At 33.9% G+C, this 13,253-nt stretch overlaps 1 protein-coding gene across 1 annotated transcript; it reads right to left on the reverse strand.

Moving 5' to 3' along the window:
* Positions 1,370–6,359, reverse strand: LOC18606319 (NAC domain-containing protein 7). The gene is made up of 4 exons (XM_018117874.1): positions 5,850–6,359; positions 3,331–3,515; positions 2,931–3,202; positions 1,370–2,319 (listed from the first exon to the last, which is right to left on the reverse strand). The coding sequence occupies exons 2-4, from the start codon at positions 3,488–3,490 to the stop codon at positions 1,684–1,686; spliced, it is 1,068 nt and encodes a 355-aa protein (XP_017973363.1). The 5' UTR covers positions 3,491–3,515; positions 5,850–6,359; the 3' UTR covers positions 1,370–1,683.

Consider the following 13,253-nt stretch of genomic DNA (forward strand, 5'->3'; position numbering starts at 1 on the left):
AACGAGTCTGCTAATCTTAAGGAGATAGAACTTCTGGCTGCCTCCATCTTAATTCATCTTCTTGACCAGGTATGTAGCTACACCAAAGGTATCCTGGTAGTAAAAATTCCAACAAGGATTTATTCTGAAAGAAAAACATTTGTCAATCGTTTTGTACTTCTCCTTCACTTTCTGTGAACAGAGAATGACTCATTAAATATTAGCATCTAAATTCTTTGTCCTGCGGTTGGGAAGTAATTACAACGAGTTTTTACATTAAAATGCATCTCACATTTGCTGTTGACGTCCTCCATTATCTTTCTTGTCTTAGCGCTTTCAACTATGTACGTAATTACTACAACCTTTTTAATTGAAACAGTTGATGCATTTGGGTAGTGGATGACCACGATTTTGCGTTGTGCTTCTCTTTCGTCATAGCATACACCATTTTTAACTCATGACCAAGTACATACATTTCTAGTAGGACTGCTGTAGCTAGCATGCCATTTTGCTCTTTTCCATTTCATAACTCTGAGCTGCTGGCACTTAACTTATATTTTCATCCGACTAATTAGTTCAATGTTAAGGAATGAACTTAATACAAGGTTCATTTTAACGGCTTGTGCTGCAAAAATACTGTTCTTATTAGCATGCATATTCATATTTGCAGCATGATTGGTCTCAAAGTAGAGCATTTAAACTGTGAAGTAGTAGTCGGCTTAAATTACCCTATATAAGAACCCTGTAGCTCAATACTTGTTCTTTCTTCACCACATGTTGCCTGATTTCCTCTCCTTGCTCAAAGTCGATTGATATTTTCTTGGATCTTCCAACCACACTACTGATATCACTCCACCTGGTTTGAAATGATAGGGATTTCCCTTTAGAACAACCTTAACATATTGCAGATTAGAGGCAGTTTTTATGTGCTCCTGCATCAACTGGAAAAAAGAACTTAACAATAATATTTCAAATTAAGATTAGAGTCTGGTCGTCAAATGCTGAAAACAAATGCAACTTGTGTGATTAACAACACAAAGATGCTACGTAGCTTGTGTGGTTGCAAAAATTTTCTTTCAAGGTCAGTTTTCTTTTAAAACAGAATCTCAGCCAAACATCAAATTTTCATTTAAAGTATTCCAATGGTTATAGAAAAACAAAAGTACATTGATTATCAAACTGTTTTGTCAAAGGTATTGACTTACACACTGCATAGTTCTTAACCAAAAGGATAAACTTTGTGTATTTGAAAATTTATGGAACAAGGATCAAACAGTTAAAAACAAAAAAAACTTCGTCAATGGGGATGAGAAGAGAAAGCTGTTACAACATTTGCAGAAGCTATATCAAGTTGACAACATAAATGATCTAAGAAGAAAAAAGATCGCAATAGAGAAACCCTTGATATGTATATTAAGCTGCAATACGGAAAAATACATTCAATATTAGGCCGAGTCAGTCCCAAAGAGCACTCGACCATAGTCCACCTAAAAGTACTAATTATTTGTACTTGCATCATGTCCAATATCTAATAACTACATCCCTAGTATTAATCAATACAAATTAAGGACAGCCGAAGTCCCATAGCTAATGCAATACCATTATAGTTTTATTATGTACAGCAACCCGGATTGAAGGCTTCTTTTCTTATAAGTGTACTTCCTATAATTAGTATGTATGCTCTCTAATTGCTAGAATATGCTTTCACTTCCACAGATCAATTTGACAACTCGAAGTGGATGTGGAGGCATATTCCTGATGAGCAATTTCTGGCCTTTTGGATTCACTGGCTAGTAAATTCATTTGCTCAGCCACTTGAAGGCTGGTGGCTGCATTGGGATAATTGTTTTCCTTGGAAGCTTCCTCATGACTGAGCTGAGAGGCAACAAATTTGTCAAGAACTCGCCAATCTGTCACTTGATCCACTGCTTGTTCACTGTTGTTATAAAGCGAGTTCAGATTTTGCTGATGCCCTGGCTGCATGTGCTCTTCTTGTGTGAGGGTTGAGGACTGCAAAGTGCTTCCATTGTTCCTGTCATAACCGTAAGGAACAACTGAGTTGCAGCTTACACTTGCAGCAGATTGTGGAACTTTGGGACTTTCCAACTGAGGGAGCTGAAGGAAAGGGTCATGAGGCAGATTGTATTGCAACTCAAGCTCTTGCTTGCAGGGATAATGGTGATGGTATGATGCATAAGGCTGAGGAATTCGCCTTGGGGAATCAAGATCCTGCATAAATGAGACCTGGTCATCGTACCAACACGGAGAATCATATTCACCAACTTTTCGTACTGTTGTCATTCGCTTCTTGAACACCCTACAAACCACCCATCCTTCTTCCTGTGGAATAACAAAGACATCAAATTAGTCATAACTATGAAAATTTCACTGAGATCGCTTGCCTGCATGCATGCTTGTACATATCTGTATGAAAATGTACACTAATGGAAGTGCACCAAATGTTTGCAAACTTGGAAAAAGATTAAAAAAGATATATGCCTTTGAGCATTACTTGCGAAAAAAGTTAGATGTTTATAATGATAAAATCGAATTTAGAATATCTCATGGAAAAGCCAGGTATCACAAGCATGTGTGTGTGTTTTTTTTTTTTACAGAATACTTGCTTTGCTTAGAATCTTTAACATGATATATAGAAAACCATATTCAGGGCAAGTATTCGGGCTGTTGAGAGGCAGTTTTTTATTTATTTATTTTATAATTTGGGAAGGCAAAGGCTAAAGCCAATGTTAGGATGAAAGGCAGACGTTCCTGATAAAAGTGAATTGTGTCTTACATATACTACAAAATCATATCTTCAAATCTAATTAGTTTGTTGCTGAGATAGCATAACTCCGATTTTGCTGAAAACCATTTCACTGTTATGTCTCAATTAATGATAAAATAAACAAAAATCTTTTTTTTTTTACAGAAATAAAACAGTAAATACTTGCCTGAGGAGTTCCATTTTCATTTGTTTCTAGTCGATACTCATGCATGATCCAATCTGATTTTTGTCCATTCGGGGCTCGTCCTTTGTAAAAGACTAGGGTTTTTCTCATGCCAATAAGGCTATGCCTGGAGTAAATAGCCTTGTCTCTTCCGGTAGCTTTCCAAAACCCTGCTTTTGTTGCTCTATTAGTGCGAGTACCTGTTGGATACTTCTTATCTTTGTGGCTAAAGAAGTACCATTCATTCTGCTCTTCAGTTCCTATTCTACACAATTCTATTCAAACGAACACGAATAATCAACATCAGTGGCTAATCAAATAATTAGTCAGTGCAAAAGAAGTTTTTTTTGTTCTTTTACATGCATTTACCAGAAATAAAGAGAGAAAATGGAAATATTTCTACCTTGCAGATCCCACGGTTCAATTTTATAAAGATCGACATCTTTGATGACATCCAGATCTATCCTTTTTGAAGCAACCTTTTTCCTGAGGTAGTAATCTACAAGTTCTTCATCTGTGGGATGGAACCTAAAGCCTGGGGGAACGTGTGTAAAGGTATTCATATTCTTCCAAAGAAACACTCAAAACCTGCATCAATGTGCCAGACTATCAGCAATATGTTTAGAAGCATGAAAAGATAAAAAAATTTCTTTTTCTTTACAATAAACAGTAATATAAAGAGTAAATCAAAGTTATGAATCATGGGAGAATTATTATCATGTAAGTGAATGATACAATTCAATACTAAATAGTAAATTATTAAGAAACACACAGCATTGATTTGGTGTCAATATATGGATCTAAAAGAAATTTAATTGGGGAGTCCCTTAATATTCAGGATACTTCTTCTGACTAATTTGGGTTTAAACAAAAGTTATTAATATATACAGACAAACTAACATTATTGTTGCATGTTTAGAGCACCTGGCCAACGATTTAAGGGAAGGTTAAATGTCTTTACATTGGAAGCAAATAAAGTACCGTTAATCATTATCTCAAGTAAACAACGGTTACTACTTTTGGTTTCCTTGGCATGAAAATGTTATCCAACATTGTTATGAAGCAAACAATCATCCAGAATTCTATCTTTTATTGCAGTATGTAGTACTGATCATACATTAAAAAACACCATATGCTGATCTATGCATAAAATACACTATTATATTTGCCTCATGATAAATGTTAGGTCAACCAAAAATAGTCTATATTTATCAATTCCAAGGAAAAAGAATGATGCAAAAAATATTATTTGGATAATGTCTAATTCAAGACAAGAGTTTAGTCACTAAATTACAAGAAAAAAACAAAAAATTATTATATCTAATAATGATTAAGTTGGATGTACTTCTAAGACAAGTTTTCTCAGATGGAACAAGCTATCATTTCTTATACTTAACCTTTCTATTGCACAATATCATAGTAAGTTTTAGCTGCATATCGAAAAGTAGGCTGCAAAATTCTCATGCTGCTCCCTACCGCTACACCATAAAAAGCATCCCATATGCATACATTGACTAAAACCCAGGCTTTTATCTTACTGTATTACATGGAGATAGATCGAGTCTAGGATATAAAGAGTCTCTAGAATAATATAACAAAGCATGCTTTTAATTCATTAATCCAGTCTCTTCTCCGTTCTCCTCTAAAAATTAGGGTAAATTAGCTCCAGATTTAAAACTTGTAATTTAATTTTGGATACTGTATAAACGAGAATATAGGACTTACATTGCTTAATGTGAAAGTTGTAAAGAATTGATACAAGTAATATGTGATATTTGATCTGGTAGAAACCCCAGAAAAGTATAGAAACAAGGGATAAAACTGTTGACAAATTGAGAAAAATAAATCTAAACACTTCATACTCATAAAAAATATGGCTATTTGTTCATGAGTTTTAACTAAGACACTAAAGTAATTAAAATGTGCAAGATAAAACTAAAGTTTTCTTGTTTCAGCTTATATGTTACATGAATGAAGAGTAGATAAACAATAAACTGTTTCTCCACTCATAAAAGTAAATAGTAGATGGGTATAGGGAATCAAATTTTAGAATCTTTAGTAATTGTTTAAGATTTGACAAGAATATTGTCGTACAACATACAAATATAAGATGATATTATATGAAATCTCCAAAGTTGATTTCAAAGAATGATATGAATACGAAGAAGAAGAAGAAAATGCTAGTAGAACAAAGAACAATGATGCATAAAACTTTTAATGATTCTTCTGTTTTTCTATTATAATTTGGAATAGACAATTCCATGTCCCCCATAACACTAGAAAATGTTTTTGGAGCTAGCATGTAAGTCATATCAAGTGAGATCTAAACTCAGCCATCTCAAAACTATAAAAAGTTAAACATGTGATATAGAAAACGAGAATCCTCTAGTTGTGATCTCTCAGAAGAAAAGAAGAGCAACATTTCTCAATGGCAAATTAAGGAAAGAAAAGAAGATTAAAAATGTAGCTAGAGAACTCGAAAAACCTAGGACATATAATGAAGAAAAAACGAAGACCTTAGCCCCTTGCATAAAAATATCACCACATAATAAAAACAAACCAAATAAAGAAGAACATACTTGGGATCCATGAAGCAAGTATATATATATATATACATGGGAACTAATACATCCAGATCAAACTGAAGCCATGTTGAGCTAAAAAGCAATCTTGAAGAACTGATCCAATAGTGAAAGACATGATCATATCTTATATAGTTTCATTATTTCATTAACTTAGCGTATGTCAAAAGCATCCTCCACTTCGTCTTTTCTAACCTTAGGAAATGATCACACAAAACACATTCAAAAAAAGAATAAACTAAACAAGGAAAAAGGAAAAGGAAACAACAAAGCAAGAAGGAGAAGAAGCAGAAAGAACGAAAGAAGGAAAGAGGAATAGAGAAGCTCACGATAACGGAACCTTGATAATTGTCTAGAGCCCCACCCTATCCAACTCAAACTGGTTAATCCTCAGATCTGATTGAAAACCAGCCTCGTGTGTGCGCCAAATCAACTTAAGGCTAGGAAACTTTAATCTAACTTTTTTGTTCACTCTCTTTTAACCTTTACAAGGTCACTAGGAACCAGACAAAAAAACACAGAAAGAAAGGCAAGAGTTGCGACAGACGAAACAAAAGAAAGAAAGCAAGAAAGGTGGATGTAATGAAAAGTTATAACCCTCGGGAATTGAACTGATACCCCCCGACCCCTAACACTTTGAAAGTCTCAAGAACTTGTCCACTAGTTGTCGGAAGGGGAAGAGGGAGATCAGATCCCAAGGAAGGGAAGGGAAGGGAAGGGGAAAGGAAAGGGTGAGGAATGGGAAAAGAGAGAAGAGATAGGGTTAAATAAGAAGCTAAGAGAAATGAAAATGAGTAGTGCCAAGAAACACACACATGCCCTAATAATCTATCCCTCTCAAATATTCTCTTTCTCTCTCTCTCTGTCTGTCTACCCCCTTTTTTTTTAATAATCTGTTCAGTGGAAGCTTGATTGCTGGAAAAGCCTTGCGCGAAAAAGGGAGGTGGATAATGGTTTCAAGGAAGATTGAGAGCGAGTGTTCTTGAGAGAGATATGTATGTAATAGTATTACAATTACAAAAAAGAAAGAGAGAGAGGCGGCAACCTCCAATGCCACCCACCAGCTACTGATAAAGACCAGAAGAGTGTTTAATTTGCTCCTTTTTTTTTCAGAGAAAGAGAAGATGTCAACAGATGATCCGACGGCAAAGATTTATTGGGCAGCTCTAAAGGCCTTCGAGGAAGCCAAAAAAAAAAAAAAGGGGTTGCTTTCATTTTCTCTTTTATTAGAGACATGATCTTGAGCCCTCTATATTCTTTCTTCTTCTTCTTCTTCTTTTAATATATATTTATAATTTTAAAGGGATTAAGAAAGAAAGATAGAAAAAGAGATTTGCATTGATGAATGAGAGGTACAAAAATATTGATGATATTTTTGGTGGTGGAGAGCTAAGGTGGTACGTAGTAATCCCGCCAAAAGGTACACAAACCTTCCATCTCTCACTCTATTACTTCTTTCTTTCTAGCTTTTTTAATCTACTATTGTAAGAGAAATTTTCTTTTCTTTTCTTTTTGTCCACCGCGTGATGTACACCATCAGATTCATAATAATAGCAGGAATATTACCCTTCCTTCAAGAATATCTACATGGTCAATGTTAACGAGTGCATATGGATAAGGGTTTTCACTTTTCAGCCTTTTATCTCTTCTCTTTTTATTGCTTATCTATCTCCTCTCATTTTTGGATTGTTTAGATTTAAAATCAGCATTTAATTAGATCATAAATTGTCAAGAAAATCAAAACATCATAGTATACTGTAAAGGTCTTATATTGGAATTATGTAAATAGGAAACGAGAGAAAGTTATCTTCATATTGTACGTTGAAGTATTTTTACATGTACCAAGAAAAAACAAGCTTATTCCAATAAATTTATTATCATAAACACAATTAAGAGGATAATACTTTGATAGCTTTTATTTGTTCATGTCACATTTTTTTTTTGTCAAGTTATTACAGTTTTTGCATTTCAAATGTGAAAAATATATTTACTCCATCCCTTACTTTAATTCACCATAATATCTTGAATTTATTATGCGCGTTTGTAAAAATGTTCCCTCTCTTTCATTATTTTTTATTAATTTTTTTATTAAACGAATTCAATTTTAACCATTAGTTTTAATAAAATCATAAAATTATAAAATTTATAATTTTGAATTTAAAGCTTTTCGAAACTTATTTTTTAAAAATTTTCAAAAATAAAATCAAAAGTTGAATCTATTTAACGAAAATAATCAAATAAAGACAAATATAGAGGAATGCATTTGTCAGTCTAAATTCAACTTTCCTATAAGGCCGGGGAATGTATCGAGAAAACCAAGAAACATGTAGCAAAGCAACCTCCATGGTTTTCTCTTTATATATAAAATCCAAATTCCAAAACGACCAAAAGCTCAAAACGAAACATTAAAAAACTGAAAAAGTGCAAATATTCTAATGGCATGAAAATAATACAGCTGAGAAAAGCCTTTTTAAGGTTGGGTAAATAAAATAGTCTCAAAAAGCCCCTCACCAGCAATTGCACGCGATGCGAGCCTCCCCAGTTGGTTGGTCTGCGCTTTTTTTATTCTATATATCTACCAATCTTTAATTAATTTTATCTCTTGTAAGTTTTACCAAGTTTCACGAGCTGACCCCACGAACCGACCCGATACGTGTCAGATAGTGACACTTCTCCAAATTATGCATTTATAATAATATCGGAATTTCTTTTATTTCTCTCGGCTAAGCCCCCAAGTCAAAGCCACATAAGCCGAGATGAAAGTACAAGACAAGGATATATATATATATATTATTGCATACAGTATTGATGAAATAAATGTAAACTACAAAAAATTTACTGCCGTAAAGTTTCTACATTTTGTATTCTTACTACTTGCTTATTTAAATTAAATATATTATTCTTTAATTTTCATTTGGTATATATATTTTTTTCATTAGATTTTATCAGTAACTTGTAGGGGTAATTAATTCCTATGTAACAAAGAAAATTAGCTCATTTTGTAGTATATTTTTAATTTTTTATGGGATAGTGGAGAGTGGTGCCCCACAGAACAGAACAATATGTCGGGGCTCAGGGACGTGGCGGCTAATGGTCCGGCGTGAACTAGCCCACGATCATTAGGCCCACAGTTACGGGTTGCCGGGTTGCAGGCTGGCTCTTCAAGTGGGCCCCACCCAGTTATCCCAATATGGGGCCCACATTTCTGTGGACCTCTCTCTCTCTCTTTTGTTTTTGTTTTTGTTTTTTTTTTTTCTTTTTGGTGGCTATTTTCGCTCTTCGGTAAGTTTGTTTTGTTTACACAGTGCTTGTGCTTGACGATGAGTAAAAAAGGCAAATGTATATTTTTTTTATATATAAATGTGTGGTTTTTCCATCGTCTCGGGCATCGCCTAGGGTTGAGGATTGCATTAAAATTTAGCAATACTTTGTGTGTATTTTTTGCTTTGTTTGTTTTGTTGGGACGAAGTATAGAAGTGAAGCAAAAGTCTCTAACGTTATCCAAGTGTCATCTTGACCCCGCATTGCTTGCTTGGCGTTGGGCTATTCGACCCTAAAAGGTCTAGACGGACTTCATCATTTCTAATTATTTTCTTTACTTTATTTATTATTAGGTTACAAATATTGGACTACGCTATGTGAAAATTGCTACTACTACTACTTACTTTGTTCAAATGATGAATTTCATTTGAATAATTTTGGGGTTTTATTATATAAAGTTTAGGGTTTCAAATTATATTCGATCAATTTGTTTTACTAGAAAATTATCTCTTAATTGACAACAAGTAAGAAAAAGAGAAGAACGCAAGGGATGTGATTGGATGGAATGGGCTTTTCCAAGAGTGGATTGAAAAAATGTTATTTTAGTATAAACTTATTGGTGGGAAGTTTGATCATCACAAAAGCAAACAAGGGTGGACCAAGAACTGGCCAAATAAAAAAATTGTGTTCTCAAGCCTGCCCCATTTGGTTCAACATATGACATTTCGAATGCACAAGAATACTAACAACTTGTTCATTATTTAATGAAAAGAAATGGGTTTGGCTAGGCCAGATTATGGATCAGAAAATGTTAGCAACGACACGTTCGTATTCTTTTCTACATTGTTGTGTTGCAGATAGGAAATCAACAATTAATTTTGGTTTTTGTTTTTGTTGCATTGCAAATAAATGAAATGCTAAGGTTTTCTTTATGAGGAAAAGGTTAGTCACAGCAAAGTGGGGTGAGCTGAATCCCAACCAGAGGTGGGGTCTCTATTAATCATTGCTGATGCAAACCCATTATTGTTTTGGTTCCCCACGTTTAACCCTGCGAATGGGCAACTCCTTAAAAAAGGCCTTATTAAATTTGGGGAAAAAGGTTTCCATGTCCCTTCTCCATTGTCCTTAACTGTTATGTCCACCAGATGAGGGCTTCTTTCTCACATTTGCTCAGTATTCAGTTCTTTCTTCTCCTTCTTCTTCTTCTTAAAGAAAAAGCTCTTCCTCACCTTGGTGAGTTCCTATTGGTCACCTACTAAATTTAGAAAAGTTACAAAAGTATACTATAGTTTGTAAGGATTAAGTTCATGTCAATTTAACTGTCATTTGAATTGAAATATATTAGAAATGGTTATTTTAGATACAAATATATGTTAAAGTTTATAAGGGAAACACCCTTCTATCTATGGCTTAAACTACCTCTAAGTCAAATATGTATGCATGTGAGGATCCCAAACCAGAGAACAAACACACACGCACACTTCTCCAGCTTAATTGGAAAATTTAACCAGTCTTTTGTTTTTTTTTTTTGGATAACATGATGCTTAATAAGATTAATTGCACTGTTCACTATACTAGAGAGGAATATCAACCCCCCAAATATCTAACCCTGTTTATTTTCAAGGTTATGCCTAGATGCTATTGATCAATTCATTGTTGTTAACTCTAATCTCTTACAAACAATTCATGTATACATCTTTAAGCCATTTTAGGCGGTATCTTGGGAACTTGTGTTTGGACCAAGTCATTCCTAGAACATATGTGTGTGTGCCAACAAATAGGCATGGAGTAAAGCTTAGGCATTATCAACAAGTAGGCCATATGTGTGATACATACGAAAACAATTTTATATGATATGCATATATATATATATATATATATATATATATATATATAATTCAACTGTTGAACATCAAAATTGAAGACTGTTTACCTGCCCATTATTCAAAGGGACGTGGGATTAGATTTCCTAGTCTTTTCCCAACTCTTTCCCTGGAAACATAATTAAGGTGCCAAGAATGATCTGCATTAATTAAATTATTGATCTAATCATAGCAAGGAAGACGAATCATGTATGTTGACTAAGATAATTTTATTTGTGTGTTAATTTTCAAAGCAGAAGCTGCGAAATTTCACTTTGGAAACGACAAATGGTAATAACTAGGAGCTTATGCTTATCATTTGAATTCATTTGAAGAAGTCCAAGATTTTTTTAAGCAGTTTTACAGAGGGAAAACAATGGTTAGACCAATGCTAGCTAAAATGACACTAATCAAGTTATAATTCAAGGTTTTGATTAGTGGTACCGATAATTTGTAGGTATATGTAGCATTCTTTTGAGGGTATTTAAGTCCTGTTGCGTAACCTTACCAAATACATTAATCCTGTCAAATTACTCGCATAAAAAGTTGTTACACTGCGAGTGATGGTAGCTAGCTGCAGAATCAGATGATAATTCCTTATTCACATTGAATTTAAAATGTTGTGGTCTGATCTTCGATACAACTTTGTTTCGTTTAACTGGATCATATCATCGCCCATTAAGTTAATGTTTTCTTGCGAGCACGGCAGTGGTAGTGCACTTTTCAGCAGCAAAAACCCTGAAACCATCTGGAGAAAAATGTGAACCAGACTGAGAAAGGAAGTTGAGCTGTTTCTGTTTATATCAGTTTCCAAGTACATGCGCAGAACCACGCGGCAGACAAGAATTTAGCAGATGAAACATTTATTAACCATCACTGTCCCGAAGCCATGATTACAGAAAGACATGGCTAGCTAAAATATGAAGCACGTGGGACATTTGTTGGTTGCGCAAAAGAGCAAGACCTTGATCAGACAACTCTAGCACGTCACTAGCAGTTAGGATCTTTCAGTACTTTTGATGTCTTACCCAAATTTCATTCCAAGACAGAAATCATCTGCCCTGTCTTCTTGTTCTTGTTTGGTTGGTTCCTCAGTAAAAGGATAGGGAAAGGTGAAAATGTAACAATATATTTGGTGGGTGGGTCGGGGGGGTGGTGTATGCAAGAATCTGACCAACTAAAAGCTACGCCTAGCAGTACTAAACACAGGTAAGTCATGAAATCCAACCACAGTTGGCATTCAAAGTATATACTAAGACATTTCCCATTTGTGGCTGCTTCCAATAAACTTCTATTTTTGGCCAGAAAAAAAAAATTAGTGAATTAAAAACTGGTATAATAGATGAGAAAAAATATATTTAAAAAAATTGCTATATAATTAAACCTTCTATCATTCTATGACGTAAGATAAAACATCACTTGAAAAAAATTACCTAACTGATACTGTACATATCAATAATGTTTGGAATATGAATCATGACTTCCGGTTGAGATGATGCAAAAATAAGTTATTATAATTGATGTTATTAATTAGGATAACTTAGCTCATGCCTCCTTCCTAATATCCACACTAATTGCTGCAAAACTGTTGCCTCCCACTACTTGCATTATGGCATAACCGCTGATCCCATTTCAAGCTAAATCTAGAACTTGCTTTCTCAAATTTAGAGTTAAATACATCTCATGTAAAAAAGTTTGTTAATTAGACATTATTAAATTTAATAATCATCTACCTGCATTGGCGTTAAAAGTCATAATTACTATAAAATTATCATAGAATTGATCTTGCATGATGCAGATGAGAATTAATGATAAGAAATCATGTAATTTGCTTGAAGAATTCCAAGTCCGCTAATTAAATAGAACAAAAACAATTTGTATATATTAAAGGGTAAAACATTTGTAAAGAAGAGTAATTAAATTAGCTTTAGTACTAAAAAAGTAAAATTAATCAACTAAATAAATATTATAAACAAAATGTAATTTGTTTGAGGTTTTGTTAACCTCTATGTCTGCTACGAGGGTTGTAAATGTTGGGTTTAATTAAGCTATAGAATAACAAGGCATAAGGAAGGCACGTTTTTTTTTTTTTGAAGTTTATTTAATGCATTAATTATCTCCAGAAAGACATACATACTAATAAAAAGTTGACTGTGACTTTCCAAGGTCAACTATTCATGCACAAAAACACATGCACATAGTGGCATCATTCACTGTTTTGTTGCTCAAGGCGTGATGGATAATAATTGCTACAATTTTGATGTCTTTTTCAAAGGTTGTGGGTCTTTCTAGGAGTGTTTGATTGCTATGTTAGGAATGAACAAAAAATGAGATGTAAATAATTTATTGTAAATAGCAACAGCGACCATGATAACATTTTGGTTTATATGTCCCCTTCAGAATTATAATACCAATTATGGCAAGAATTATAAGATTAAGAAATGAGAACAAATAAAGGGTAAGAGAGTGGAATTTGGAATCATTGCCAACAAATTTAATTTCCATCTCCATGAATTTAACAATGATGTGGCTCATGAATCTCCAGCAAAAGTACACCTTAGCCTATACTCACAGACCTAGCTATTTGATGGCTATATAGATTAAAGAGATGAGCTAAATTA

This window comes from Theobroma cacao, chromosome 3, assembly GCF_000208745.1.
Source record: "Theobroma cacao cultivar B97-61/B2 chromosome 3, Criollo_cocoa_genome_V2, whole genome shotgun sequence".
Lineage (NCBI taxonomy): Eukaryota > Viridiplantae > Streptophyta > Magnoliopsida > Malvales > Malvaceae > Theobroma > Theobroma cacao.